Source organism: Geotrypetes seraphini, chromosome 8 (genome assembly GCF_902459505.1).
Source record: "Geotrypetes seraphini chromosome 8, aGeoSer1.1, whole genome shotgun sequence".
NCBI classification, from domain to species: Eukaryota; Metazoa; Chordata; class Amphibia; order Gymnophiona; family Dermophiidae; genus Geotrypetes; species Geotrypetes seraphini.
In genome coordinates this window covers 155,094,150-155,118,063 of record NC_047091.1, presented here as the reverse complement: position 1 = coordinate 155,118,063, position 23,914 = coordinate 155,094,150, and the positions used below count along the sequence as shown (strand labels likewise).

The 23,914-nt window shown below is 40.6% G+C and overlaps 1 protein-coding gene across 3 annotated transcripts in view; it reads left to right on the top strand.

The window, feature by feature from the left end:
* Positions 1–23,914, top strand: part of KNTC1 (kinetochore associated 1) — a 262,047-nt gene that overhangs the window by 9,352 nt on the left and 228,781 nt on the right. For all 3 annotated transcript variants that reach the window (XM_033954527.1, XM_033954525.1, XM_033954526.1), the window contains exons 4-6: positions 1,928–2,043; positions 3,792–3,867; positions 5,976–6,053. In XM_033954527.1, the coding sequence (XP_033810418.1) occupies positions 1,928–2,043; positions 3,792–3,867; positions 5,976–6,053 (270 nt within the window). The remainder of the gene's footprint in view (positions 1–1,927; positions 2,044–3,791; positions 3,868–5,975; positions 6,054–23,914) is intronic.

Below are 23,914 nucleotides of genomic sequence, written 5' to 3'. Positions count from 1 at the left end.
CTTTAATTAATTTAAAGCTATATTGGAAGCCTTCTGAAATATGGTATGTTTTTATTTTATTTTATTTAATTCAACTTACGTTCTGCTAGGTCATTACAAAATGCTCTTCCCAGGGAAAATTTCACATAGAAAAAACCGATGCACATGTAAATGAAATATAGGAATACACATTTTGCTGCTGTAAGAAGGTAATTTAGATTCGCGGTTAAGGGCAGGGAGGTTTGTCTGACCGGGGCTGTTGTCGGTCGGTCGGTCGGGGAAGCGCCACAAAAGTAAGGGGACCTGGCCGGCTGTGCTGCACCCGGGGCAGACCGCCCCCCTTCCTTGGTAGCCACTCGAGCCGCGAGGCTATTCTCCTTCTCCTTACCTGCCCTGCCTGCAGCACAGAGCCGAACGAAAGTCTTCCCAACGTCAGCGCTGACATCGGAGGCAGGGAGAGCTTTGTTTAAGCCCTCCCTCCCCTCCGACGTCAGTGCTGACGTCGGGAAGACTTCCGTTCAGCTCTGTGCTGCAAGCAGAGCAGGTAGGGAGAAGAAGAGCCGCTCAACTGAGTACATCCAGCCCCGCAGGAACCCTGTGACCCTTGGAGGCATCCCCACGGGATCCCCGCGACCCTACGGGGCGTCCCCACGGGATCCCCGTGACCCAAAGAGGGAACCCGCGGGATGCCCGCGGGTCCCGCCGTCCCCGTTCACGTGCAGCTCTCTAACCCAGATCTTTTTCATGAGTGCTGACTCCCAAGGTGGACCCTAGCATATGTTTTGGATTATTCTTCCCAATGTGCATCACTTTGCATTTGTCCACATTAACCCCTTCTTCTACAAAGCCTCACAGCTACAGCCCCGAAGCCCTTTAAATCTCTATGGGCTTCGGGGCCGTTACCACGCGGCTTTGTAGAAGAGGGGGTAAATTTCATCTGCCATTCGGACACCCAGTCTTCCAATTTCTTAAGGTCTTGCAGTTTTTCACAGTCCGCATGCATTGTAATGACTTTCAACAATTTAGTGTCATCTGCAAATTTAATCACCTCACTTATAGTTCCAATTTCCAGATCATTCATAAATAAGTTAAATAGCACCGGTCCCAGTACAAATCCCTGTGGCACACCACTATTTACCCTCCTCCATTGAAAAAAATGGCCTAACCCTACCCTTTGTTTTCTGTCCGATAACTAGTTCTTAATCCACAATTCAACATTGTCTTTGATTCAGAGTTTGGTAAAGAGTTTATGATTTGTATTTTCAGGGTTGGATAACTGTGATGGGAATTGATTGGATTTTCTAAAGTTTTCCATGCAGGCTCTTCAAGTAGTACAGTATATGGCAGCGAGTGCTTGATTTAATGCATTCAATGGCTGTCACGTGTTTCTCCTTACCTGAAGAGCCTGCATTGGTTACCAGTATAGGCCCATGTTAAATTTAACATGCTGGTTCTTATTTTTCAGTCCATGGTGATCTTCCTTCATATTTACAGGATCTTCTAGAACCCTGTAAGCCATTGCAATCTGCAGGCAAACACTATTAGCTATCACCTCTTTTTAAGATGGTTCAACATGTCCCATCCTGTATTAGGCTTTTTTTTTTTTTTTTTTAGTAGCAGATGTTAAATACTGGACTGAGCGATCTCAGGACATAAGAAGATGCTGAAAAAGCCGGTGACTGCTCAGCTTAAGGAGGGTTTTGGTTTAAGGTTATTTTACTTCTACTTTGATTGAAGGGATTTGCTGATACTTTCTTTTCTTTTATAAATTGATATGTTTTTGCTTTTTAATTTATTTAAAATTGTTATCTACAGATAGAAAAGCATTTCTTGAATTAGTGGGATATAAATATTTGCTGAATAAATAAATAAGGTGGGTAATGCTGTCTATAGAGAATGCATTAAATCATAATACTAACGTAGTACTTTTTTGTTTGAAATTTAACAGATTCTAATGTGGATGTGGTTGGTTTATGTCAAGAAGGCCAATTTCTTATGGTTGGAGAGAGGAATGGCAACTTTCACCTTATTCATGTACCATCAAGAAAGATATTGTTTACAAATGTAAGCAACTAGTAATTTTGTTCATCTGCTTGTTTTATCCTCCTTTTTGTCTACAATTAAGTATATGACATCTTTTCATGTGCTTAAATTAAAATAACTCCTTATAAATTATATGGCCTTTACCATTATGCTATTTTGATTTCTAAGAATGAAAGGATGCTGTTCTTTTAATGTAGTTACCAAATCTGCATGCCATTTCTTAGAAACATAGAAACATGATGGCAGATAAAGGCCAAATGGCCCCTCCAGTTTGCTCATCTGCAGCATCCACTATCTCCTCCTTTCCCTAAGAGATCCCACGTGCCTGTCCCTGCTTTCTTGAATTCAGATAGTCTTTGTCTCCACCACCTCTACTGGGAGACTACCACCCTTTCTGTAAAAAAGTGCAGTAAAACCTTGGATTGTGAGTAACTTGGTGTGCAAGTGTTTTGCAAGACGAGCAAAATGTTTTATTAAATTTTAACTTGATAAATGAGCAAGATCTTGCAATACAAGTATGTGCAGTATATGCGTATGACAACTGAGCTGATGGTTCTTCTCTCTCTTTGACGCTGCAGGAGTGTAGTGACTGTTCTAAATGAGTGAGGTCTTGCAATACGCATGTCACGTCATGGTGAAAGTTGTCCTACACAATAACCCTCATCTTCTCCTCTCTCTTATCTCCTTCACACCAGCCACAATTCTTTTCAAAAGTAAAGTGCAGGTTAATATATTTTTACTTTATACAGTACAGTATTTTGTATTAAAGTTTTTGGGTTGTGGAACGAATTGCCTTGAGTTTCCATTATTTCTTATGGGGAAATTCGCTTTGATATATGAGTGTTTTGGATTATAAGCATGTGTCCGGAACGAATTATGCATGCAAACCAAAGTTTTACTGTATTTCTTTAGAGTACTCCTGAGCCTATCACTTCTTAACCTCATTCTATGCCCTCTCACTCTGGAGTTTCCTTTCAATTGAAAGAGACTTGCCTCATGTGTATTTGTGCCACATAGACTATAGTGAGATGTTTAAATACCTTTGTTATACTGTTAGACATTTCAATTAGTCAATTCACCTTAGTAGTCTGTCTATTTAATATATTTCCAGAGTACGCTTTTATCCATTTACGACCATATTCTATAAACAGCACCCTAATCTCGACTGTCTAGTGACGCCTAAGTTCAGGATCTGCGCCAAACTTAATTTTTTTTAATTGACTTAATAGGCATGGTAATTGACTATGACAGTTTTCAGCATATCAAAAAAAAAAATTTAAGCAATTTAAGAGTTTGGTGCCAAACTCTTAGGACTCTTAGTGACACCTAAGTGGAGGTGCCATCCAATGCCTAGGGACATCTAATGACGCCCATGTTAAAATGTAGGCGGAGTTATGGCAGAGAATAGACTTGGTTGACTTAGGTGTTGTTATGCGTCTGATATAGGTGCCGCTAAATTAGGCGAGTGAAAAGCTGACCTAATAGAGTAGCGCCTATGTCTAGGATGCCAAGCAAGTCCAAAGTCCACTTAGGCATTACTAGGCACAATTCTATAAATGGTGTCATTTTTTTGATTGACAACCACGCCGAGCAGTGCCTACAGTGTAGGTGCCATTTGGTGACATTTATAGAATCTGGACCTTACTGTCCACACTGTCCTTATCTATCCCATAAGTTTTATAGGCAGGATATAAATTTGTTTTATATTTAAATAATATTCATTCTCCTTATTAACACAGTTATATAATGCTATATTTGATTATGATTAGACTTTGGTTCAGGAATCAAATGAAGACCGAAGAATTTATTTAAATCTTATAATAGAAAGAGATCGTACAGATGGAGGTAAGCTATTTTTAAATTCAATAGAAACTTTATGAATTAGAAGAATATATGAGAGAGACAAGACAACAGTTATTTCTTTTGTCATTCTTGGTGTATCCTAGCTTGATCCTGAAGACAATCTCTCATCTTGTTTTAAGACACATTTTCAATTAGCTTATGATGTTTTTCTAAATGTGCTGTTCTGAAAATCTAAGGGCTAGATGCACAAAACACGTTCGTTAAGACTGTGTGAATTGCTATTGGCCAATTTTTTGGCCGACTGGAACAGCGATTGATGCACCAACAAACCTTCATGCAAATTATTTCCACAGAGGTTCATGGCAATCCCTGTCCAAGCAGTCACTCTGAGAGCAACTGACACATGCGCAGAGCTGGTTTGGGGAAGCCCTAACAGCTGAGTGACAGGAGAAGCCCCTCATCTGTTAGGGCTTTTATCTTTTTTTTTTTTTAATGGCACAGATGTACATGTGTTATACATGCAGAATATCTGCCCCATTAAAAAAGAAATGCTGTGCCATAGGCCTCCCCCCACTCCAATGACAACCCTCCCCAAAGACCCCCCCTCCCCCCATCTACTGGCACCAGCAGCTTTGAAGGCGACCATTTTCAGATTGGTTTGCAATGCTATTGCCTCTGTATATATTGGCTGTGGTAAACAGTCGCTGATTTCTTTGAAGGCGTATTCCATTAGAGGCATGGTCTCATCAAGGGCAGAGTCCCAGGCAGTTCCAACTGATGAGATTTGTAGGGCAGCTACATGGTCCACTTTCCATACCTTACAGAGTGGATTTGGCAGCACAAACAGACCTCACCTTTGGACACTCGGTGCTCATAGCAAGCTCATTTGCTCTGCCCTAGACTCAGGGGACTGCTTTGGTACACCCCATTAGTCAGGATTCCTGTTCTTCCTGGAAGAGAAGAATAGGTTCTTACCTCAATAATAATATTTCCTGTAAGGAGTTACAGGAGTCCTGATGGTCACCCTGTCAAATGTCATGTTAGCCTGCTGCCTATCTCAGACAGGGATGTATGTTTCCAAATTCTTGCCTTAGGGCAGCCAAGTGGGTATGAACATAACATAAACAGAAGACGTGTCTGCCACAGAATCAAAAGCAAACAACAAACAGTAGAGAGGACAAAGAGGCGAACAATAGTCTATGACGTTTCCAAATATGCATTTAGAATCTGTGTAATAAACTGTTGTTTGCCTCTTTGTTGTCGCTGCTATTTTTTTGTGAACACAACATAAAAACTTTATTTATAACCCACAAAACTTTTGCAGTTTGATGCGGTTAGCAATATAAAGAAATCTGTATATTAACAGAGAATTAGATAATGTAAATCTTTCAAGTTTCATACAAATAAGTCTTGAGAAATTCCCTAAAATGTAAATAAGAATTTGAAATCAGTACCAATGGGTGCAAATTTGCCTCCCAATTTGTGGCTTGATAAGAGAATGAACAATGTACCTATCAAACAAGTAAAATATGTGATGTGATCGCTATGGCAAAGCACATGGGAGAGCATATAACAGCTGTATAAATGTTAGTGCTGATTGCTTTCAGGTAGGTAGCATATTTGTGTTCACCTTTGTACTGAGTTTCATGCTGTTTAATTAATTGTTTTTGTTGCAGAGCAGAAGAGACTTGATTTGGTCAGGGAGTTCCCTGTGCCCTCCTTGTTATTTCTCTTTTAGGGTTGATAAACTGCTTTGATATGAACTGAGGAGATGGGGCACTGCTCAGTGACATAAGGAAGCAGAGTTGAAACATGTAGATGATGCCTTTTGCAATCCTCGTGAGTAGATGGAAAGTACCCATTAGTCAATACTCCTGTCCCTCTGTACAGAAAAGAAGGTTATTGAGGTAAGAACCTAATCTTCTCTTCTGGCTTTACTCATCCAAAGTACAGAGTATATTCAGATTTTATGGTATGGACCAATTTTTCTAGGTTTTCTCCTGTCTGAATATGTCTAATATGAGTGTTTGTAACAGCTGTTGGATACTTAAAGTGAAAATTGTTTTTAACTTAGGGAAAAAATGCGTAACTGCATATTTCTGTATCCACAAGTTCAAGTTTACTCTTTTAGTGTATTTTTTTTCCATTAGGTATCTATGATATGTTTATTCTCACAAATAATGGGTTCTATTGTATAACATACCTCCAGCTTGCAAAAATTCAAGAAGGTAGGTTGAGATTTATGCATTCATTCTCCATCTAGATTGTTTGGTTTTAAAATGTATATGTAGGTGTATATTGTACAGATACTCAAATACATGCTCAAAAAAACTGTTCCAACACAAGGACACATTCACTGTAAAACCTTTAGCAAAACAGGCAAATATTTACTAGTAAGCTGGATTAAAGTTTTATTGACAGCCTCATTAAAAGGATTAAATAGAGCTTGTCTTCTGTGCATTAACTATAGAACAGTGGCTAATATTACTTTTATTGGCAAAAATGGTTGAGGCAGTGGTGAGTGTGTTCAATTGCAGAACTGTCTAGAATCCATTGGAATCTCGGGAAATGTTCTGAATTGGTTTCATGGTTTCCTGGGCAAAAGATCGTATCAGGTGTTTAAGGATGACATCTTCTCTTTTTGTTGGAAAAATTCTTGTGGGGTTCCTCAGGGTTCCCCTCTTTCCCCTACTTTTGTTCAACATTTATCTAGCTTCATTGGGAAATTTGCTGCAAAACTTAAAGCTTAAGTTTTTTATTTATGCAGACGATATTACTATGGTCATCCCACTTACTAGTCTGCTCCTGAATTTATTAACCTCCTTGCATCCACTATAAATCAGATTGAGCTTTGGATGATGGCTTAAATAAGGAAAAAACTAAATTTTTTTCTAGCTAGCTCAAAGAAACAATGGTACATGTGAATGGGTTGGGTTACAAGATAGAACAATCCATAAAAATACTGGGGGTAACGTTGGATAAACATTTTACATTGGAAAATCATACTAGTTTACTGACTAAGAAATGTTTCTCGGTGCTCTGGAAGCTTCGTACCATCAAGAAGTATTTTGAAAAATCCTCTTTTCGGCTGTTGGTACAATCTTCCATCTTAAGTATTCTTGACTATCGTAACATCGTATATGTAGGGGCTCCTATCAAAATTTTTAAGAGATTGAGAGTAGTCCAAAACACTGCGGTCCACCTCATTTATGGTCTAAAAAAATGGGAGCATATCACCCCTTTCTATCTGAAGCTACACTGGTTGCCGGTGGAGCTTAGAGTGCTGTTCAAGTTTTCATGTATCTGTTACAAAGTAGCTTTCGGTCTGTCACCAGGTTACTTACTTTCTCACTTTTCTTGGAGTCATTCTAATAAAAACACATGGAGAGTACTAGTTTCATATCCATCTGTAAAATCCTGTCATTATAAGAAGTTCCTTGATAGAACCTTTTCTTTTCAAGCTGCCAAATTGAATACAGGGCTCGGTAAAATGATGTTAGAAGCTTCTTCTTCTTTAGATTTTAGGAAATTGCTAAAAACTCAATTATTTAATAAGTTGATATCGTAACGCTTCTCTCTTAACTTAATTTATGTTATTACCACTTGCATTTTTATGTATGGTCTGTTTTTATTCTGATGCATTATTGAAATGTATGTATAACTTCCTTTACCAGGATATTTTTATGGAATTGTATTTATGATTTCTTGTGTTGTGAGCCACTTAGAACCTCCCCGGTATGGCAGCATATAAATAAATTATTATTATTATTCTCAGCATCAGTTGTTACATCCCAGACAATCGGGATTTCACTGTAATTACAGCACAGAAACAATCCTGTTTGCTTTAAATTACATTACATTAGTGTCTTCTATCCCGCCAATACCTTTCAGTTCTAGGTGGTTTACAAGAGTTAGCCTGGGCATTTCCAGGGAGATTACATGGTTAATAGATGTGGTATGCGTCAGGGTCTGTGGAGGATCGATCAGGTTTAGTTAGATCATTTGACAAATTTCTTGAATAGAAAAGTTTTAAGTTCTTTCTTGAATGTTTTGTAGTTGGGCATCATAGTCAGCAGATTGGAGAGGTGGCGGTCTAGTTTCTGACATCACAGTCGGCTTCAAATGACCACCTTGAAATCTAACTTAGATAGAGGTCTAGCAACTTTGGTGATGCAGTTGGATCTCTTAGATGCCTTTGACCTGATCAGTCATAATACTTTATTGGAGAAACTCTTAGCCTTGCTTGGAATAGGTGTCACACTAAAGTGTGGTATATGGACTGGGGCATGTCTCAGGGTTCACCCTTGTCTTATAGCAGTAATTAGGTTTAATAAATCTTATAAAGACAATTAGCCAGTAATTATCTTAGTCTCATGTATAGGGGAAGCACAACACCTAATAAATGTCCTACCAATATGCAACCTTATGGGAAATAAATGAAGCCAGAATATAACTGAATCTTGCTTTATTGGAAAAATAAATAGTCATAGAAAAATATAGCAAGCTGTATAAACAATTTACTACTGATTATGAATAAATATAAGCCACAGTGGCGTACCTAGGGTATGTGGCACCCGGGGCCCATCATTTTTTGACACCCCCCCCCCCATGTAAAAATTTATTTATTTATTTTTTTTTTTTGCAATAACCATGAAATGGAATAAATGGTCAGAATAGAAAAAGGCAGTGAAAATTTTCTTTTATTGAACCTCATATATGTAACCATTATTCCAAACATAACATAACATAAATTATGTCTAAATTGTCATGACATTAGAAGTACATATGGAGTAGTTGCAGGTGATGCTTGGGACAGTTCTGATTGTGTTAGTTCGGTTTTATGTGTTTTTTTGAATAGAAGGGTTTTTATTTCTTTTTGAAGGTTTTGCAGTCTGTGGTTGATATCAATTGGTTGTAGAGTTGGGAGTCGAGTGTTGCAGCTCGAATGGCTAGGAGGTTGTCGAACAGTTTTTTTCTTTTGACGTTTTTGGTTGGAGGGTGTGTGAATGGTGCACAAGTTCTCCTATGTCTGTTTGAAGTGGATTGAATTATTTAGCTGAAGAAATTAGTTACCCCCCCATTCCACACACATTAATTCTCTTCCATTTTTGTTCCCATTATAAAAAAACACTGATAAGTTCCCAGGAAAAAAATACATTAAAATAAGAAGTGAAAACAAAGGCCCCTACAGATGAGAACATAACATAAGAATAGCCTAACTGGGTCACACCAATGGTCCATCATGCCCAGTAGCCCATTCTCATGGTAGCCAATAGTGCTGCCCGATTCAGAGAAAAATATTTCATTCGATTCGATTCACCCTGTTGAATCGATTTTTCAATTCGATTCACTGTTAATGACACCACTTTTTAAGTTTAAACAAAGTACAACAATAAATTTCACAACAACAATAAATTTCACAAAGTACTTAAAAAAAAATCACATTTTTCCATTAAAGCAGTTCTGGAGACATTTGCTTGAACAGTCTTTTTTCCCAGTCCATAAGCAAGCAATATGAAAAAGATTTCCTTAATTATCTACTCAAACATTTTTGCTATTTACTTTCATTGTACCTAGACTATTATTCAGTAGAAAAAATTTAGTTTGTTCAATCAAGCAGAAAATTCACTCATAGAAGTCCAATGTCCACACAGGATTTGATTGAACAAACCAAATTTTTTCTACTGAATAATAGTTTAGGTATACTGAATAGCAAAAATGTTAAAGCCACACAGAAAAGCAGTAAAAGTCAATAGGTTCTCCAAGTGGGAACAACCTGATGTCTCAGCACTTGAGGAAAAGACCACGTAATAATGTTTATAAGATAAATCATATAAATGATTATACTGAAGCAGGGTGACCTCAGCGTGAGAAGTAAGCGAGAGGAGAGAATTCTCCAGCGCTTTACACAATAAGGCACAGGTTAATCACCCTCTGCCTGCAGTGCACACCATCATAGGACACCTCAGGTGTGCTCAAATTAATCAATGTGATAAATTAAACAGTAATAAACAATTGGTCAATCACAAGAGTGCAAGATCAAACAGGTTTTTCCCACTCAGAGAACCTATTGACTTTACTGCTTTTCTGTGTGAGTAGATAATTAAGCAAATTTCTGATAGCCTACAGAACTGATTCTCACCTTCCATCCCCAGCCCCCAAGACTTACCAGACCCCCCCCTGCCGATGTATTTACTTACTGCCTGAACTGGATATTAAATCGTGGGGAAGAGAGGAGAAATGCGGGGAAAGAGCCAGCCAAAACTAGTATTTGTTGCTGCTGAGTGCACCAATCCAGGGCAAGCAGACGCTTCCCCCATGTCTTAATAACAGACAATGGACTTTTCCTCCAGGAATTTGTCCAAACCTTTCTTAAAACCAGCTACGCTATCTACTTTTAACATAACTTCTGGCCACTTCATTTTTAAGCTTAGATCTTTCCTTCCAAACAGAGACCTTGCTAGATGTCAAATACAGTACAAGGTAACTTCACACGGACTTAACTGTGCAGGAAATGAATCTCCTCATACACCCACCATATAGTGCAAAAATGTGCAAAGGTCTTTTTTTTTCTTTCGATCACTACATAGCCTAATGCCACACAAGCAGCGCTGTTACAAACATATTCTGAAGGTCAATGCTAAGGTTGACAAAGTTTCCTTCCTTGGACCAGAAGGAGATACTGACAAACTACTGGAAGAGATTCTAAAACAACTACCCAGAAATAACACCCAAAGACCCACTCAGTGTGTGAACCAGTTGAGTGGAGTGGACTAACTGGGGGTGGAAATGGGCCCAGAGTTTGCTCAGCAGAATTTCCCAGACTACCTCTTCCTCTCAACACACTGACATGCTACCACCACCAGCAACACTAGGAACACCTCACCGAGTATGCCAGCAATGCTTATAAACTTTATAAAACACATTATTATATTTTCTTATAAAGCATATATTTTAACTGAACTTAGCCTTGCCATTCACAAAAATAGAAAAGTTCCCATTTCAAGCTGTCTCATGTACACTTTTCAAATCTAACATATTGTAATCACAAAACAGAAAATAAAATTATTTTTTCTACCTTTTGTTTTCTGGTCAATATTCAAATCTTGTTTTCCCAGGCTCTTGTTGTCTTGCTTGCCAGGGTCTCCTTTCTCCGTGCTAACCATCCGTCTGCCATCTCTGTCCTCCCCTTCCGTTTCCCTTCCCTCTCCCGGAGATCTGGCATCTTTCCTTTTTTTGTCTCGATCCACAGATTCACCTTTTCTCAACTCCCCACCACCCCAGGATCCACCATCTCTCCCTTTCTGTTCCCAACTATCCTCCTATCCAGTATCTCTATCCCCCCTCCACACCATCCCCTGTTTCCAAGTTCTCTCCCTTTCTGTTCCTTCCCTCCCTAAATCCCATTATGCACCATTTCTCTCCCACTCCTCTGTTTTTAGACCCATTATTTCTAACCCCCAAAGTCTGGCATATGCACGTATCTTTGAACCCCCCTCTTCCCTCTCTCCCTCTGTGTACTTTTACACCAGGACCCCCCTCCCCTGAAGGTCTGTCCCCCCTCCGAAGGGCTACACCCCACCCCTGAAGGCCTGCACCCCCCCGAAGGACTTTACCTCCCACCCAAAGGTCTGTCCCCCTCTGAAGGCCTAAACCCCACCCCTGAAGGCCTGCACCCTCCCCGAAGGATTGTACCTCCCACCCGAAGGTCTTTCCCCCCCTGAAGGCCTGCACCCATCCCGAAGGCCTGCACCCACCCCGAATGCCTGCACCCACCCCGAAGGGCCTGCACCCCCCTGAAGGCCTGCACCCCCCCGAAGGCCTGCACCCCCCCCGAAGGCCTGCATCCCCCTGGAGGCCTGCACCCCCCCTGAAGGCCTGCACCCCCCCCCCCCCAAAGGTCTGTACCTCCTGAAGGCCTGCACCCCCCTGGAGGCCTGCACCCCCCCTGAAGGTCTGTACCTCCTGAAGGCCTGCACCCCCCTGAAGGCCTGCACCCCCCTGGAGGCCTGCACCCCCCCCCGAAGGTCTGTACCTCCTGAAGGCCTGCACCCCCCTGAAGGCCTGCACCCCCCCTGAAGGCCTGAACCCCCCCGAAGGTCTGTACCTCCTGAAGGCCTGCACCCCACTGAAGGCTGCACCCCCCCTGAAGGCCTGCACCCCCCCACCCGAAGATCTGTCCCCCCTGAAAGCCTACACCCCCCCGAAGGTCTTTACCTCCCACCCAAAGGTCTGTCCCCCCCCTTAAGGCCTACACCTCCCTCTTAAGGCCTACACCCCACCCCTTAAGGCCTACACCCCCCATCTAGTACTGTCTAATGCAATTAGGTACGGGTCAGGAGGCCAGAGGGGAAGCAGGACATTGCAGCAATTCCCAACTGACCCTCCCCCCTCGCCCTCTAAAGCAGGAGCCGGCTAGCAAGAGGAAATTGCCGATCCTGCTTTAGGGGGGGAGGGTCAGTTGATGATTCGGGAGGCCGATTTTGGGCTTTTTAAAAAATTGATTCGGGCAGAAATAAAATAACAATAAAACCACCACCAAGCAGCCCAGCGATACTCATCCTCAGTTCCTGCCTTAATTGCAGTGTCCCACGTGGCTCGGGCTCCCTTTCTTGCTTCCACCCAGCTGGAAACCGGAAGTTGCTGACCAAGCTCCGACGGCGACGGGGGGTGTGGCCGTGGGTGAATGGAATTTGAGAGAGGGCTCAGGCAGGATCACTTCGGGGACTCGCGGAAGCCTTGGAGTCGGGCCAAAGCAGGGAAGTTCCCGGGCCATGATTTCAAGGCTCGAGCACCCCTAATGAGCTGGTACCCGGGGCGGCCCGCCCCCCCCTAGGTACGCCACTGATAAGCCAGCAAACAATTGGTAAATATGTAAAGGCACTCAGTAAAAATTATTAACTACACCATCACAGTCAATGGTGTAGTAAGGGGGGACGGGGTATGGTCTGCCCTGGGTGCCATCTTGGTGGGGGTGCTGGCACCTGTCCTCCTCTCTGCCCCCTCCACTCCTTCCTGACTCCCCCCTCCCCCCCCCCCGCTACATGCAAGCATCCCTTCCCTTCCCTCTTACTTCTTTAATTTTCCTGGTGCAAGCAATATCACAAACTTGCTGCCCACGTCGGTGTTGGCAGTGGCGTCGTTGTTGGTCCCACACCTAGGAAGTGACATCAGAGGGAAAGCCGACGATGCGGGCAGCAAGTTTGTGATGCTGCTCGCACTGGGAAAATTGAAGAGGCACGGGGGAAGGGGGGGTGAATAAGAGGGTGGGGGAGGGGCACTACCGCCTTGGGCGCCACTCACCCTCGCTATGCCACTTCACACAATACATATATATTCTTACAAACTAAGATTTCCTGATAAGAGAATATAAGCAGCAGCTATAATACATGGCTTAGCCAATTACCAAGGGTGCTGGAAAAACTTTCCTTAGCAAACCAAATAATTCTAACCCTAGCCAACTGTAGAAACATTATTCTCTGTCCTTTGTCAGTTCAGCTGATGACAACAATGGATGGTAGAGAGGATTTCTCAGAGCTGCAAGCTTTATCAGCAGGTACGATAGCAGAATCCCAGCTCAGTACAAGGTCTCACAGTGAGATAACAGCCACAACACACAGCTGCAGTGTCTTTGGGGAACAGGTCGTGGACCAGAGATAAAGTTCATTAGAGCTTAGACCAGGGATCTCAAAGTCCCTCCATGAGGGCCGCAATCCTGTTGGGTTTTCAGGATTTCCCCAATGCATTGAAAGCAGTGCATGCACATAGATCTCATGCATATTCATTGGAGAAATCCTGAAAACCCGACTGGATTGCGGCCCTCAAGGAGGGACTTTGAGACCCCCTGGTCTAGACAGTGACAGTCTCTGCCCCACCAATCGATGGAGAAGGAACAACACCCAGAAGATTCCTAGCTTTGTCCTGTCAAGCACAAGAGAACTCTACAAGTTCAGATCCAAACTTCTCCAAATCCAAACTTGACTGAGCCCAGTTTGCACAGGTTCACTGTTTCCGTGCACAGAGAGGGACCAATCAGAACCAGTCCTAAAGGGAATTTTTGGACACACAGAAAAATAGTGAATAAGCTTCTTGTTGAAGGTATGGCCAGCCAGCGTGTCTTGGCAAGATAAGAGAACAAGACACAGTTCATAACATTCCCTGCAAAACTCACTCTCCTCCACAACTTCTGACAGCAAAAGAGGCCCAGAGCTAGTAGATGACCTTGGCTTTGAATACACATATCTTGTGAACAAGTCCATAATGCTTCATTAAGATGGTCATTGAGCTAAGTTTAGGCCTGAAACCTCCAAAAAATAAAGCAGGGATAATCCCTATAGTCTTCTGTTCTATTTAATGGTTATTTAAGCAAAATGTTCTCAATTTTGGAAGAATATAAGGTTTTTTTATTATTCGTATGCAGATGACATCTCGTTACTGTTTTCTGTTACTCAAAATATTCAAGAAATAGTACAGTTAATAAGGGCAGTGTTTGTTTGACAAACCCTGGTAAAACTACTACACTTTGAGTTGTGAAAAAAAGAGACTAAACTTCCACAAATTAAAATAAAACTAGCTTCAGCAGAAGTCACTTTATAGTCTGACATTAAGATTCTGATAGTAATCTTAGATTCTAATTTGAGAATGGAAAAATATTTAAATGAGGTAGTAAGGAAAGCTTTCTTTAAGCTGAAACTGCTTAGACAAATTAAACTTATCTAGAAGTGCCTCAATTTAGAAGTCTTACAATCCATTGTTGTGAGTAAAATTGATTATTGTAATGTTATTTTACTTGCTCTACCGGACTGGAAACTGTGGCAGGTCCAAAAAATTCAACATGCAGCAGCTAAATTACTCTTAGGGGGGGAACTATGCTGATCATGCCACCCTTCTTTTGGTGAAGCTACATTGGTTGCAGGTTAAAGCAAGGGTCCATTTTAAGGTTTTAATATTCAACTTCAAAATATTATATGGCCTAGCTCCAGACTACCTTCAAAACTATATTTAATTATATTCTGCACCTAGACAGTTCGTTCTGCACAAGAAATTAGATTGATGTTGGCTTCAGTAAACTACCTGCAGCAAACTGTCCAATAGAAATAGATCTTTGTTGGTTGGTGATCCTATGTTATGGAACAGTTTATAATTGGATAGTTCAAGTTTCAAGTTTATTAAAATTTGATAAAACGCTAATCATAAATACTAAATGTTTGACAATAAAAATTAAAATGGGGAACAACCAACGGACTTTAGACACAACTTTACTTACTTGAAAACAGGAAAGTGGGGAGAAATACAATTTTAAAAGAAGAGTACAATTAAGGTTAAAAACAAAAGGGAAATAGGAGAAATCATATTGATGTTGAATATGTGTAAAAACAGAATGTGGCAAGAAAGGAGCCTAAGATTGATTAACAATCGTAAGCGTCTTTAAATAAGAAGCTTTTAAGGTTGCCCTTAAATTTATCTAGATTTTGCTCCGCTTTTAAATATGATGGTAATGAATTCCATATTGTAGAGGCTAAAGTTGCAAATGAAGAGGCCCTACGGGTACTAATGATTTTTAGGGATGGGACAAGAAGAAGGTGCTGTGATGCGGATCTTAAAGTTCTCAAAGGTTTGTGAGGAATAAGATACTTATGAATAAAAAGCAGGTTCTTTGGTATTCATAGTTTTAAAGGAGATTAAGGCAATTTTATAGGTTATTCGGTGGTGAGTTGGTAACCAATGTGCATTTTTTAACAGAGAAGTTAAGTGATCAAACTTTTTCTTTTTCATTATAATTTTTATTGCAGTGTTTTGTATTAATTGTAAGCATCAAATGTCTTTTTGGCAGATTCCTTTAAGTAAGGAATTGCAGTAATCGAGTTTGGAAATTATGAGGGAATGAATTAAAATATTAAGAGACTGAGGATCAAGGATGTTAGCTAAGGATTTAATCATTCTGAGTTTCCAAAAACAATTCTTGACAACAGCACTAATCTGAAAACGATAGGACAGTTTATTGTTAATTATTACTCCAAGGTATTTGCTAGAGCTAATAACGTTTACTGGTGTGCTATTGATAGTTATTGGGGATGTTAAGTGAAGATTTTCTTTCCAAGGAAAAAGAAGACAATTGGTTTTAGAGATATTTAGCGAGAGCATGTTATCACAAAGCCATTGGCTGATTTTATTGAGTTTTAGGTTGACAAGATTGATGTCAACAGGATTGGATGCGTCAATGGGATGGGTAATCTGAATATCGTCGGCATAGGCGTAAGCGGTAAGGCCAAATGATTGACATAAAGGGCTCCTTTTACTAAGCTGCGCTAGCGTTTTTAGCACGTGCTGAAGATTAGTGCGCCCTATCCCCTGCACTACGTGTAAAATACTAACGCCAGCTCTATGGAGGCATTAGCGTGTAGTGCACGCAGCAATGTAGTGCGCGCTAAAACCACTAGCACAGCTTAGTAAAAGGAGCCCAAAGTAAGCAATGGGGCCAGGTAGATATTGAAAAGTAGAGGAGAGAGTATCGATCCTTGGGGAACGCTGAAGTTATTTTTAAATATGGTTGATGATGTGTTGTTAAAGGATATTACTGAGGTACGATTAGAAAAGTAAGAGGAAAACCAGTATAGAATAGTAATGAATGATCTATCGTATCAAAGGCGGCTGAGAGATCTAAGGAAATAAGAATGACAGACTTGTGTTGATCCAGATGATATTGTATGGAAGTGGTGAGACCAATTAAAGAATGTTCCGTTGAATGATTTTTACGAAAACCGGTTTGATTGGGGTATGAAGCATAAGTATGGTCAAAAAAATCAGATATCTGGTTGAATACTATTTTCTCAGTTAATTTTGAAAGAAATGGAAGTTTTGATATAGGTCTGTAGTTGGCGCAGTCAGAAGTGCTATTTTTATTGTTTTTAATTATAGGATAAATTTGAGAATGTTTCCAGGCAGATGGCATTGTTGCAGTGGTAAGGCTTTTCATAATTAATTTGAGTTTAAATGGGCCAAAGATAGAGAAGTGGTGTTTTAAGATAAATGGTGGGATGGAATCAGAATTGGAACCTTTAGGATTTAAAGAGTGCATAATGCGCTGAATGTCATTTAGAGAAGAAAGATTGAAATGAGAACATGTTGCACATAGATGGTTTATGGTATTATCTTCTGTATTATGGAAGCTTTGAAATTTATTTATTATTTTTATTTTTTCCTTATGGTTTGGATTTTTGCTTGGAAAAAGTTTGCCAGGCTGTGGGTGTGGAATCACTTTTAGTGTTTTGTTTTTGTTTGAAATGTGTCAAATTTTTTAGGTTGGAAAATAAGGCTGAGGAGTTCTTTGCTTTTGAAATACATTTTTTTGTAATATTTTTTTCTTTTCCAAATTAATTGATTGTTTATAAAATTTGGAATGTTCATGATATTTTTCAAAGATTGGATAGTGTGGGATTTGCTCGCCATTTCCGTTCTAGAGAACGTAATTGACATTTAAGAAGAAGTGATGAATTATACCAAGGATTTTTTTGCTCTTTTGAAGAAATGATATGAGTTGAGACTGGGGCAATTTTATCAAGAAGGGAGCGGAAGGCTATGTCCCAGATCTCTAGTTGTTTGTCTGGATCTTCCAGATCGAAAGAATTGATGTCAAGTTGGAATATTGAATAAGTTCATTTTTCTTTAAGCTGGCTAAAGTTTCTTGTGTGAATTGTTAAAGGTGGTGGTAGATTCTGGTTGGTTATGGAGAGAAAAGAAGTTGAAATAAAATAATGGTCAGAACAGGGTACTGGTAGTAATAAAGGATTAGAAAAGTTGGATTTATAAGATGATGGAATAAAGATCATATCTATAGTATGACCTTTTAAGTGAGTGGGGTCTGAAAATAAAGGGATAAAATTAAGGTCAGACATATGGAGCAGAAAGTCTTGTGTGAAGAAGGAACTAGCATCTTCCAAATTAATGTTGAAGTCCCCTAATACTATGGGAAATTGAGATTGAATGGCAAAATCTAGTATTAGGGATTGAATTTGGGTCAAGCTATTTTTGCTGATAGGTGGAGAAATGTAGAGTAGCAGTAGGTCTATAGCTGGGTTGGTATTAACTTTGAGGTGGATAGATTCAATGGACATAATTGCAGGAGGAGTGATAGTAGTCACAGAGAGGGTAGATTTATAGATGATAGCTAGGCCACCTTCCCTTTTCCCAGCACGATGGTTGAATGAGTATGAATAACCAGAAGGGGTCACAAAAGATAAGAAAGCTTCATCGCCATTGCTTAACCACGTTTTCTATAATACAGAGAATATCAAGAGACTTTTGTTGAATTAGATCTTTTAGAATATGATGTTTATTGCGAATAGATCGTGAGTTGATTAAACCAAAAGTTAAAAATTTCTGAGGCTTGAATTTATTTCCAGAATGAACGGTCAGTGGGACTTCATTAAGTAAAATCTCAGTCAAATGAGGTGGATGGGGTATCATGGATTGATTGGGTAATAATGGTCTGTTACTCCAGAAAACTGGGATCTGTTGGTTGTGGTTCCATTGCAGAATAAGAAAAGAAAGGCAAAAGCAAAAGTTGGGCTATCTTCTCATATCAGGAAAGCAGTCGAGTTATTTATTTTCTCATTACTCAAGTATGTCTTAGCTTTAGAATTCTATGTTTAAAGGTGTAAATGTAATTTGGAATTTTATAATTCAGAGGATTGTCTGTTTCTTTTTGTATTGTAATCCACCTTAAGCTTAATTGCTGAGCAAGATATAAATTTCTAGATTAGATTAGATAAATAATATCTTGTCAGAAATAACATGTTGCTGAACTGAGTACAAGTCAGGAATTAGTTCAGCATTCTGGTTTTATTCCTGAATCATGAAGCTTGCATTTAGATTTAACATTAATTTCTGACCTCTCTCTAACTCCACTATTTTCTCTGCCTATTCACTCTGCAGGACATACTATCGATATGATATGTAGTCCAATAGTTATTAGCCATCTCTTTCAAAACCTCCAAACTCACTCTCTCCCTTGGTCAGATCATGTTCTTATTAATCTTCAACTAAATTCCTCCACTCAACCATCTAGTACCCTACAGAACACTTATATTACTAGAAATATCAATAAAATTACATCTTCCACTATCAAAGATTCCTTTAATCTGAAATTACAAGATTTCACAAATCTTACAATAGAAGAACAATCCTCCCTTTGGAATACTACAACACAATCTCTAATGGACCTTCTCGCACCCCTCCCCCCCAGGAAAGATCATCAAAACTACAACCAAAAAAGAAATCATGGTACAACGAAAAACTTATCCTCCTCCACCGTCAACTTCGTTCTATCGAGCATAAATGGAGTCAAACCCGGTCAAACAACTCCCTTCTTCAACATAAAGAAAAGGCCGCTTAATACAAAACCGCTATACAACAAGCCAAAAAAGAATACTATTCAAAATCTGTAACTACAGCCCACAACTCTTCAGCACTTTTCAGTATAGTTCGATCACTATCTCCATATTCCAATAAGAAACCTCCTCCTCTAAATAAACAACTACATGCTTCTGAACTTGCATATTTTTTCGACAAGAAAATTAAGGAAATTAGATCAAACTGAGGACAATCCATACCTACACTACCCCAAGATTCTATTCTATCTTTCAGTACTTTTTCTAACTTCAGACTCCCATCTCTAACAAACCTCTTCAAAGTTTTCCAATCAATAAATGCTCCCAACAACCCAACAGAAAGCATTCCTCCTTCTATTCTCAAGAAATTCTTTCCTCTCTTTGGCCCATTCCTATTGGAAATGGTAACTAAAAGTCTCACTGTTAATCTTGTCCCTAAAGCCTGGAAATCAGCTCTGGTCTTCCCAAAATTAAAAAAACCCAAAACCTAGATGCAACCTGGGAGTCCTTGTTCCCCCAAACTCCAAACTATTCTTGTTTGGACTGGGAGTCCATTAATCAGCCTGTAAGACCCTGTTTTTTTAGTTTAGGGTGAGGTCCCTCTTGATCCGCCCTCAAAATGTCCCCTAATGGCTGAAAGGGTCCCAGCTGAAGCTCCGCTCCCTTTCAGTAGTCCATTTCAAGTCTTTAAAAGTGGTCACAGGGATGAAGCAGGAAACTACAGGCCGGTAAGCCTCACTTCAGTTGTTGGAAAAATAATGGAAGTGTTGCTGAAAGAAAGGATTGTGTATTTCCTTGAATCTAATGGGTTACAGGATCCGAGGCAACATGGCTTTACAAAAGGTAAATCGTGCCAAACGAACCTGATTGAATTTTTTGATTGGGTGACCAGAGAGCTGGATCGAGGACATATGCTAGATGTAATTTACTTGGATTTCAGCAAAGCCTTTGATACAGTTCCTCATAGGAGGCTGTTGAACAAACTTGAAGGGCTGAAGTTAGGACCCAAAGTGGTGAACTGGGTCAGAAACTGGCTGTCGGACAGACGCCAGAGGGTGGTGGTTAATGGAAGTCGCTCGAAGGAAGGAAAGGTGACTAGTGGAGTCCCTCAGGGTTCAGTGCTGGGGCCAATCCTGTTCAATATGTATGTAAGTGACATTGCTGAAGGGTTAGAAGGAAAAGTGTGCCTTTTTGCAGATGATACCAAGATTTGTAACAGAGTAGACACCGAAGAGGGAGTGGAAAATATGAAAAAGGATCTGCAAAAGTTAGAGGAATGGTCTAATGCCTGGCAACTAAAATTCAATGCAAAGAAATGCAGAGTAATGCATTTGGGGATTAATAATAGGAAGGAACCGTATATGCTGGGAGGAGAGAAGCTGATATGCACGGACGGGGAGAGGGACCTTGGGGTGATAGTGTCCGAAGATCTAAAGGCGAAAAAACAGTGTGACAAGGCAGTGGCTGCTGCCAGAAGGATTCTGGGCTGTATAAAGAGAGGCGTAGTCAGTAGAAGGAAGAAGGTGTTGATGCCCCTGTACAGGTCATTGGTGAGGCCCCACTTGGAGTATTGTGTTCAGTTTTGGAGACCGTATCTGGCGAAAGACGTAAGAAGACTTGAGGCGGTCCAGAGGAGGGCGACGAAAATGATAGGAGGCTTGCGCCAGAAGACGTATGAGGAGAGACTGGAAGCCCTGAATATGTATACCCTAGAGGAAAGGAGAGACAGGGGAGATATGATTCAGACGTTCAAATACTTAAAGGGTATTAACGTAGAACAAAATCTTTTCCAGAGAAAGGAAAATGGTAAAACCAGAGGACATAATTTGAGGTAGAGGGGTGGTAGATTCAGGGGCAATGTTAGGAAATTCTACTTTACGGAGAGGGTGGTGGATGCCTGGAATGCGCTCCTGAGAGAGGTGGTGGAGAGTAAAACTGTGACTGAGTTCAAAGAAGCGTGGGATGAACACAGAAGATTTAGAATCAGAAAATAATATTAAAGATTGAACTAGGCCAGTTACTGGGCAGACTTGTACGGTCTGTGTCTGTGTATGGCCGTTTGGAGGAGGATGGGCAGGGGAGGGCTTCAATGGCTGGGAGGGTGTAGATGGGCTGGAGTAAGTCTTAACAGAGATTTCGGCAGTTGGAACCCAAGCACAGTACCGGGTAAAGCTTTGGATTCTCGCCCAGAAATAGCTAAGAAGAAAAAAAAAAAAAAATTAAATTGAATCAGGTTGGGCAGACTGGATGAACCATTCGGGTCTTTATCTGCCGTCATCTACTATGTTACTATGTTTTAAGAGTCTTTTTTCCTTTTTAATAGACCCTTTCATCAAATCCAATGTAAATGTCATCCAGTTTTCTCTGCTATTAGGGAAAGCAACACTCCAGGAAAATAGGGGTAGCCTGTTCCTAACACCACCCACCTAGCCTTCTACAATGACTAGTACCACCCTATGAGAAATTTGGTTGACCTAGCTATTCCTTCTTTAACCCCGGTTACCTATCATCCATCCCTTGGGAAACCCTTGGGAGAGTTAAGCTCTGGTGTACTCCTCCATCGAGGAAGCACTCTCTCACATTATGGGACATACACCCTATCACAATGATGTTTGAGGCCTATATGAGCTTCTAGACCAGGCTTCCTTAATGGACCTTACCATCAAGATGGTGTTTTTTGTGGTGATCACCTCTGCTTAAAGAGTGTTAGAATTCTCGCCTAGAATTTTGATAGGTGTGTAATCAAATTTTAAATAAACTATGAAACTATTCAGGCTTTGTCTTGCAGAGATCCTTAATTCTTAGAATTACAGATTAAGGAGTGACCTTGTGCACAATTCCCTCTTTCCTACTGAAAGTGATTTCCAGCTTCCCATAGGTAAGAGAGGAAGAGCAAAAAAGGTATGCAAGTGAAGTTTCCTACAAGAATTCTCGTGAGAAGGAATTGACTACCCACAGGTTCAAGAATGGAGTGTATGTCTACTAGAAAGAAGATTTTTGATGTAAGACCCTAATCTTTCCATAGTGTATATTTAAGTTATCAGCACTTACCGTATTTTTCATTCCATAAGTTGCACCTGACCATAATACGCACCCTAGATTTAGAGGAGGAAAACAAGAAAAAAGCATTCTGAACCCAGGCTCTGCACCCAGCCCCCACCCCCTCACTCCCTGCCAGGCTCTGCACCCAACCCCACACTCCTTGCCAGGCTCTGCACCTTGTCCCCTCTCCACGCCAGACTCTGTACCCAACCTCACACTCCTTGCCAGGCTCTGCACCCTGTCCTCCCCTTCCTGACAGGCTCTGCACCCTGTCCACCCCGTACCTTTTTAGATCTCCTGTACCTTTTTAGATCCCCCGCACCTTTTAAAAACATCCCCGGCTCCCCGTACCTTTTTATAACACCCCCGTCCCGTCATACCTTTTTAAAACACCTCCCCTGCCCTGTCATACCTTTATTAAAAAACCCCACCGCCCTGTCGTACCTTTTTAAAACACCCCCACCCCGTCCTACCATATAAAAACACCCTTATAGCCTGGTGGACCAGCATGTATCGGTACGAGCAGGAGTCAGCTTTCCGCGTTGCTGCCTGGGCCCGTGCCGCTTCCTGAATGGCTGCTGACAGTTCTCATGGGAGTCAATTCTATTCGATCACCAGATTAAAACAAAGGTGATGCTTAAGGACCTCACTTATAAGTCATCCTCTTTTTTTTTTTTTTTTTTTTTGCCATGTCTTCTGCATGCAGAGTTTCTAAGTTAAAAGCACTGTCTTGCAGAGATTCTTTTCTTCATTCCACAGAAGCTAAGGTTTTGATCAGGGCAATTACTTTTTTTCTTTCAAAGATATCAGTATCTCCTTTTCATATAGATTTGTAGATACACTTCCCCCTCCCCATTCGCGGTTTCGGCAATCGCGATTTCACATATTTGCGATTTTTTGGGGAGGGGGAAAAAAGACCCCCCCACACAGTTTAGCCTTCCCCCCAGCATCCCGGCCTTACCTGGTTGTCTAATGGGCTTTCGGGGCAGGAGCGATCTTCCTACACTCCTGCCCCGTGTAGATCGCCAATAGGAAATGGCTTTGGGGAGTTCCTATCGTAGTCTCGAGAGACTACGGGAACTCACGGCAGCCTTAAATGATTTGTGGCAAATTAATATCAGAATGGAGAAAATGTGAAATTAGTCATAACCTATTCTCAGGATTTTTCCAAAGAAGTAGTCGAGAAACTGGAAAATGTTGTCTCAAATATAAAAATTCTAGATGCGCGCACGACTAAGGTAGAGAAACAAATTACTAACCTACAGGCAGTTTCTATGTCCGCTATGAAGGATTCTCACTCAATTCATGTTAAATTAGAAATAATGGAAAACGCCACAAGGGTACGGAATTTACATCTAATTAATTTTCCTGAAACACATATGATATCTTCTGAGATCCTTTTTCGGAAGTATCTCAGAGAGATATTAGGGATTACTAATTCAGAATCAATGCCTATTTCATCACTTCATTATATTCCAAAAAGGGAAAAAATTACAGTGAAACAAGGACTAGACCAATTGGCTTCTATTGATGTAAATTTGACAGAATTTTTGGAAGACTCACAGGACACAGTACAAACCAGGTCAACTCTTTTAGTTTCATTTATCAATGAAAGTGATAAGGCATTAAAAAAATTTATACAGACGTCATAACTCCAA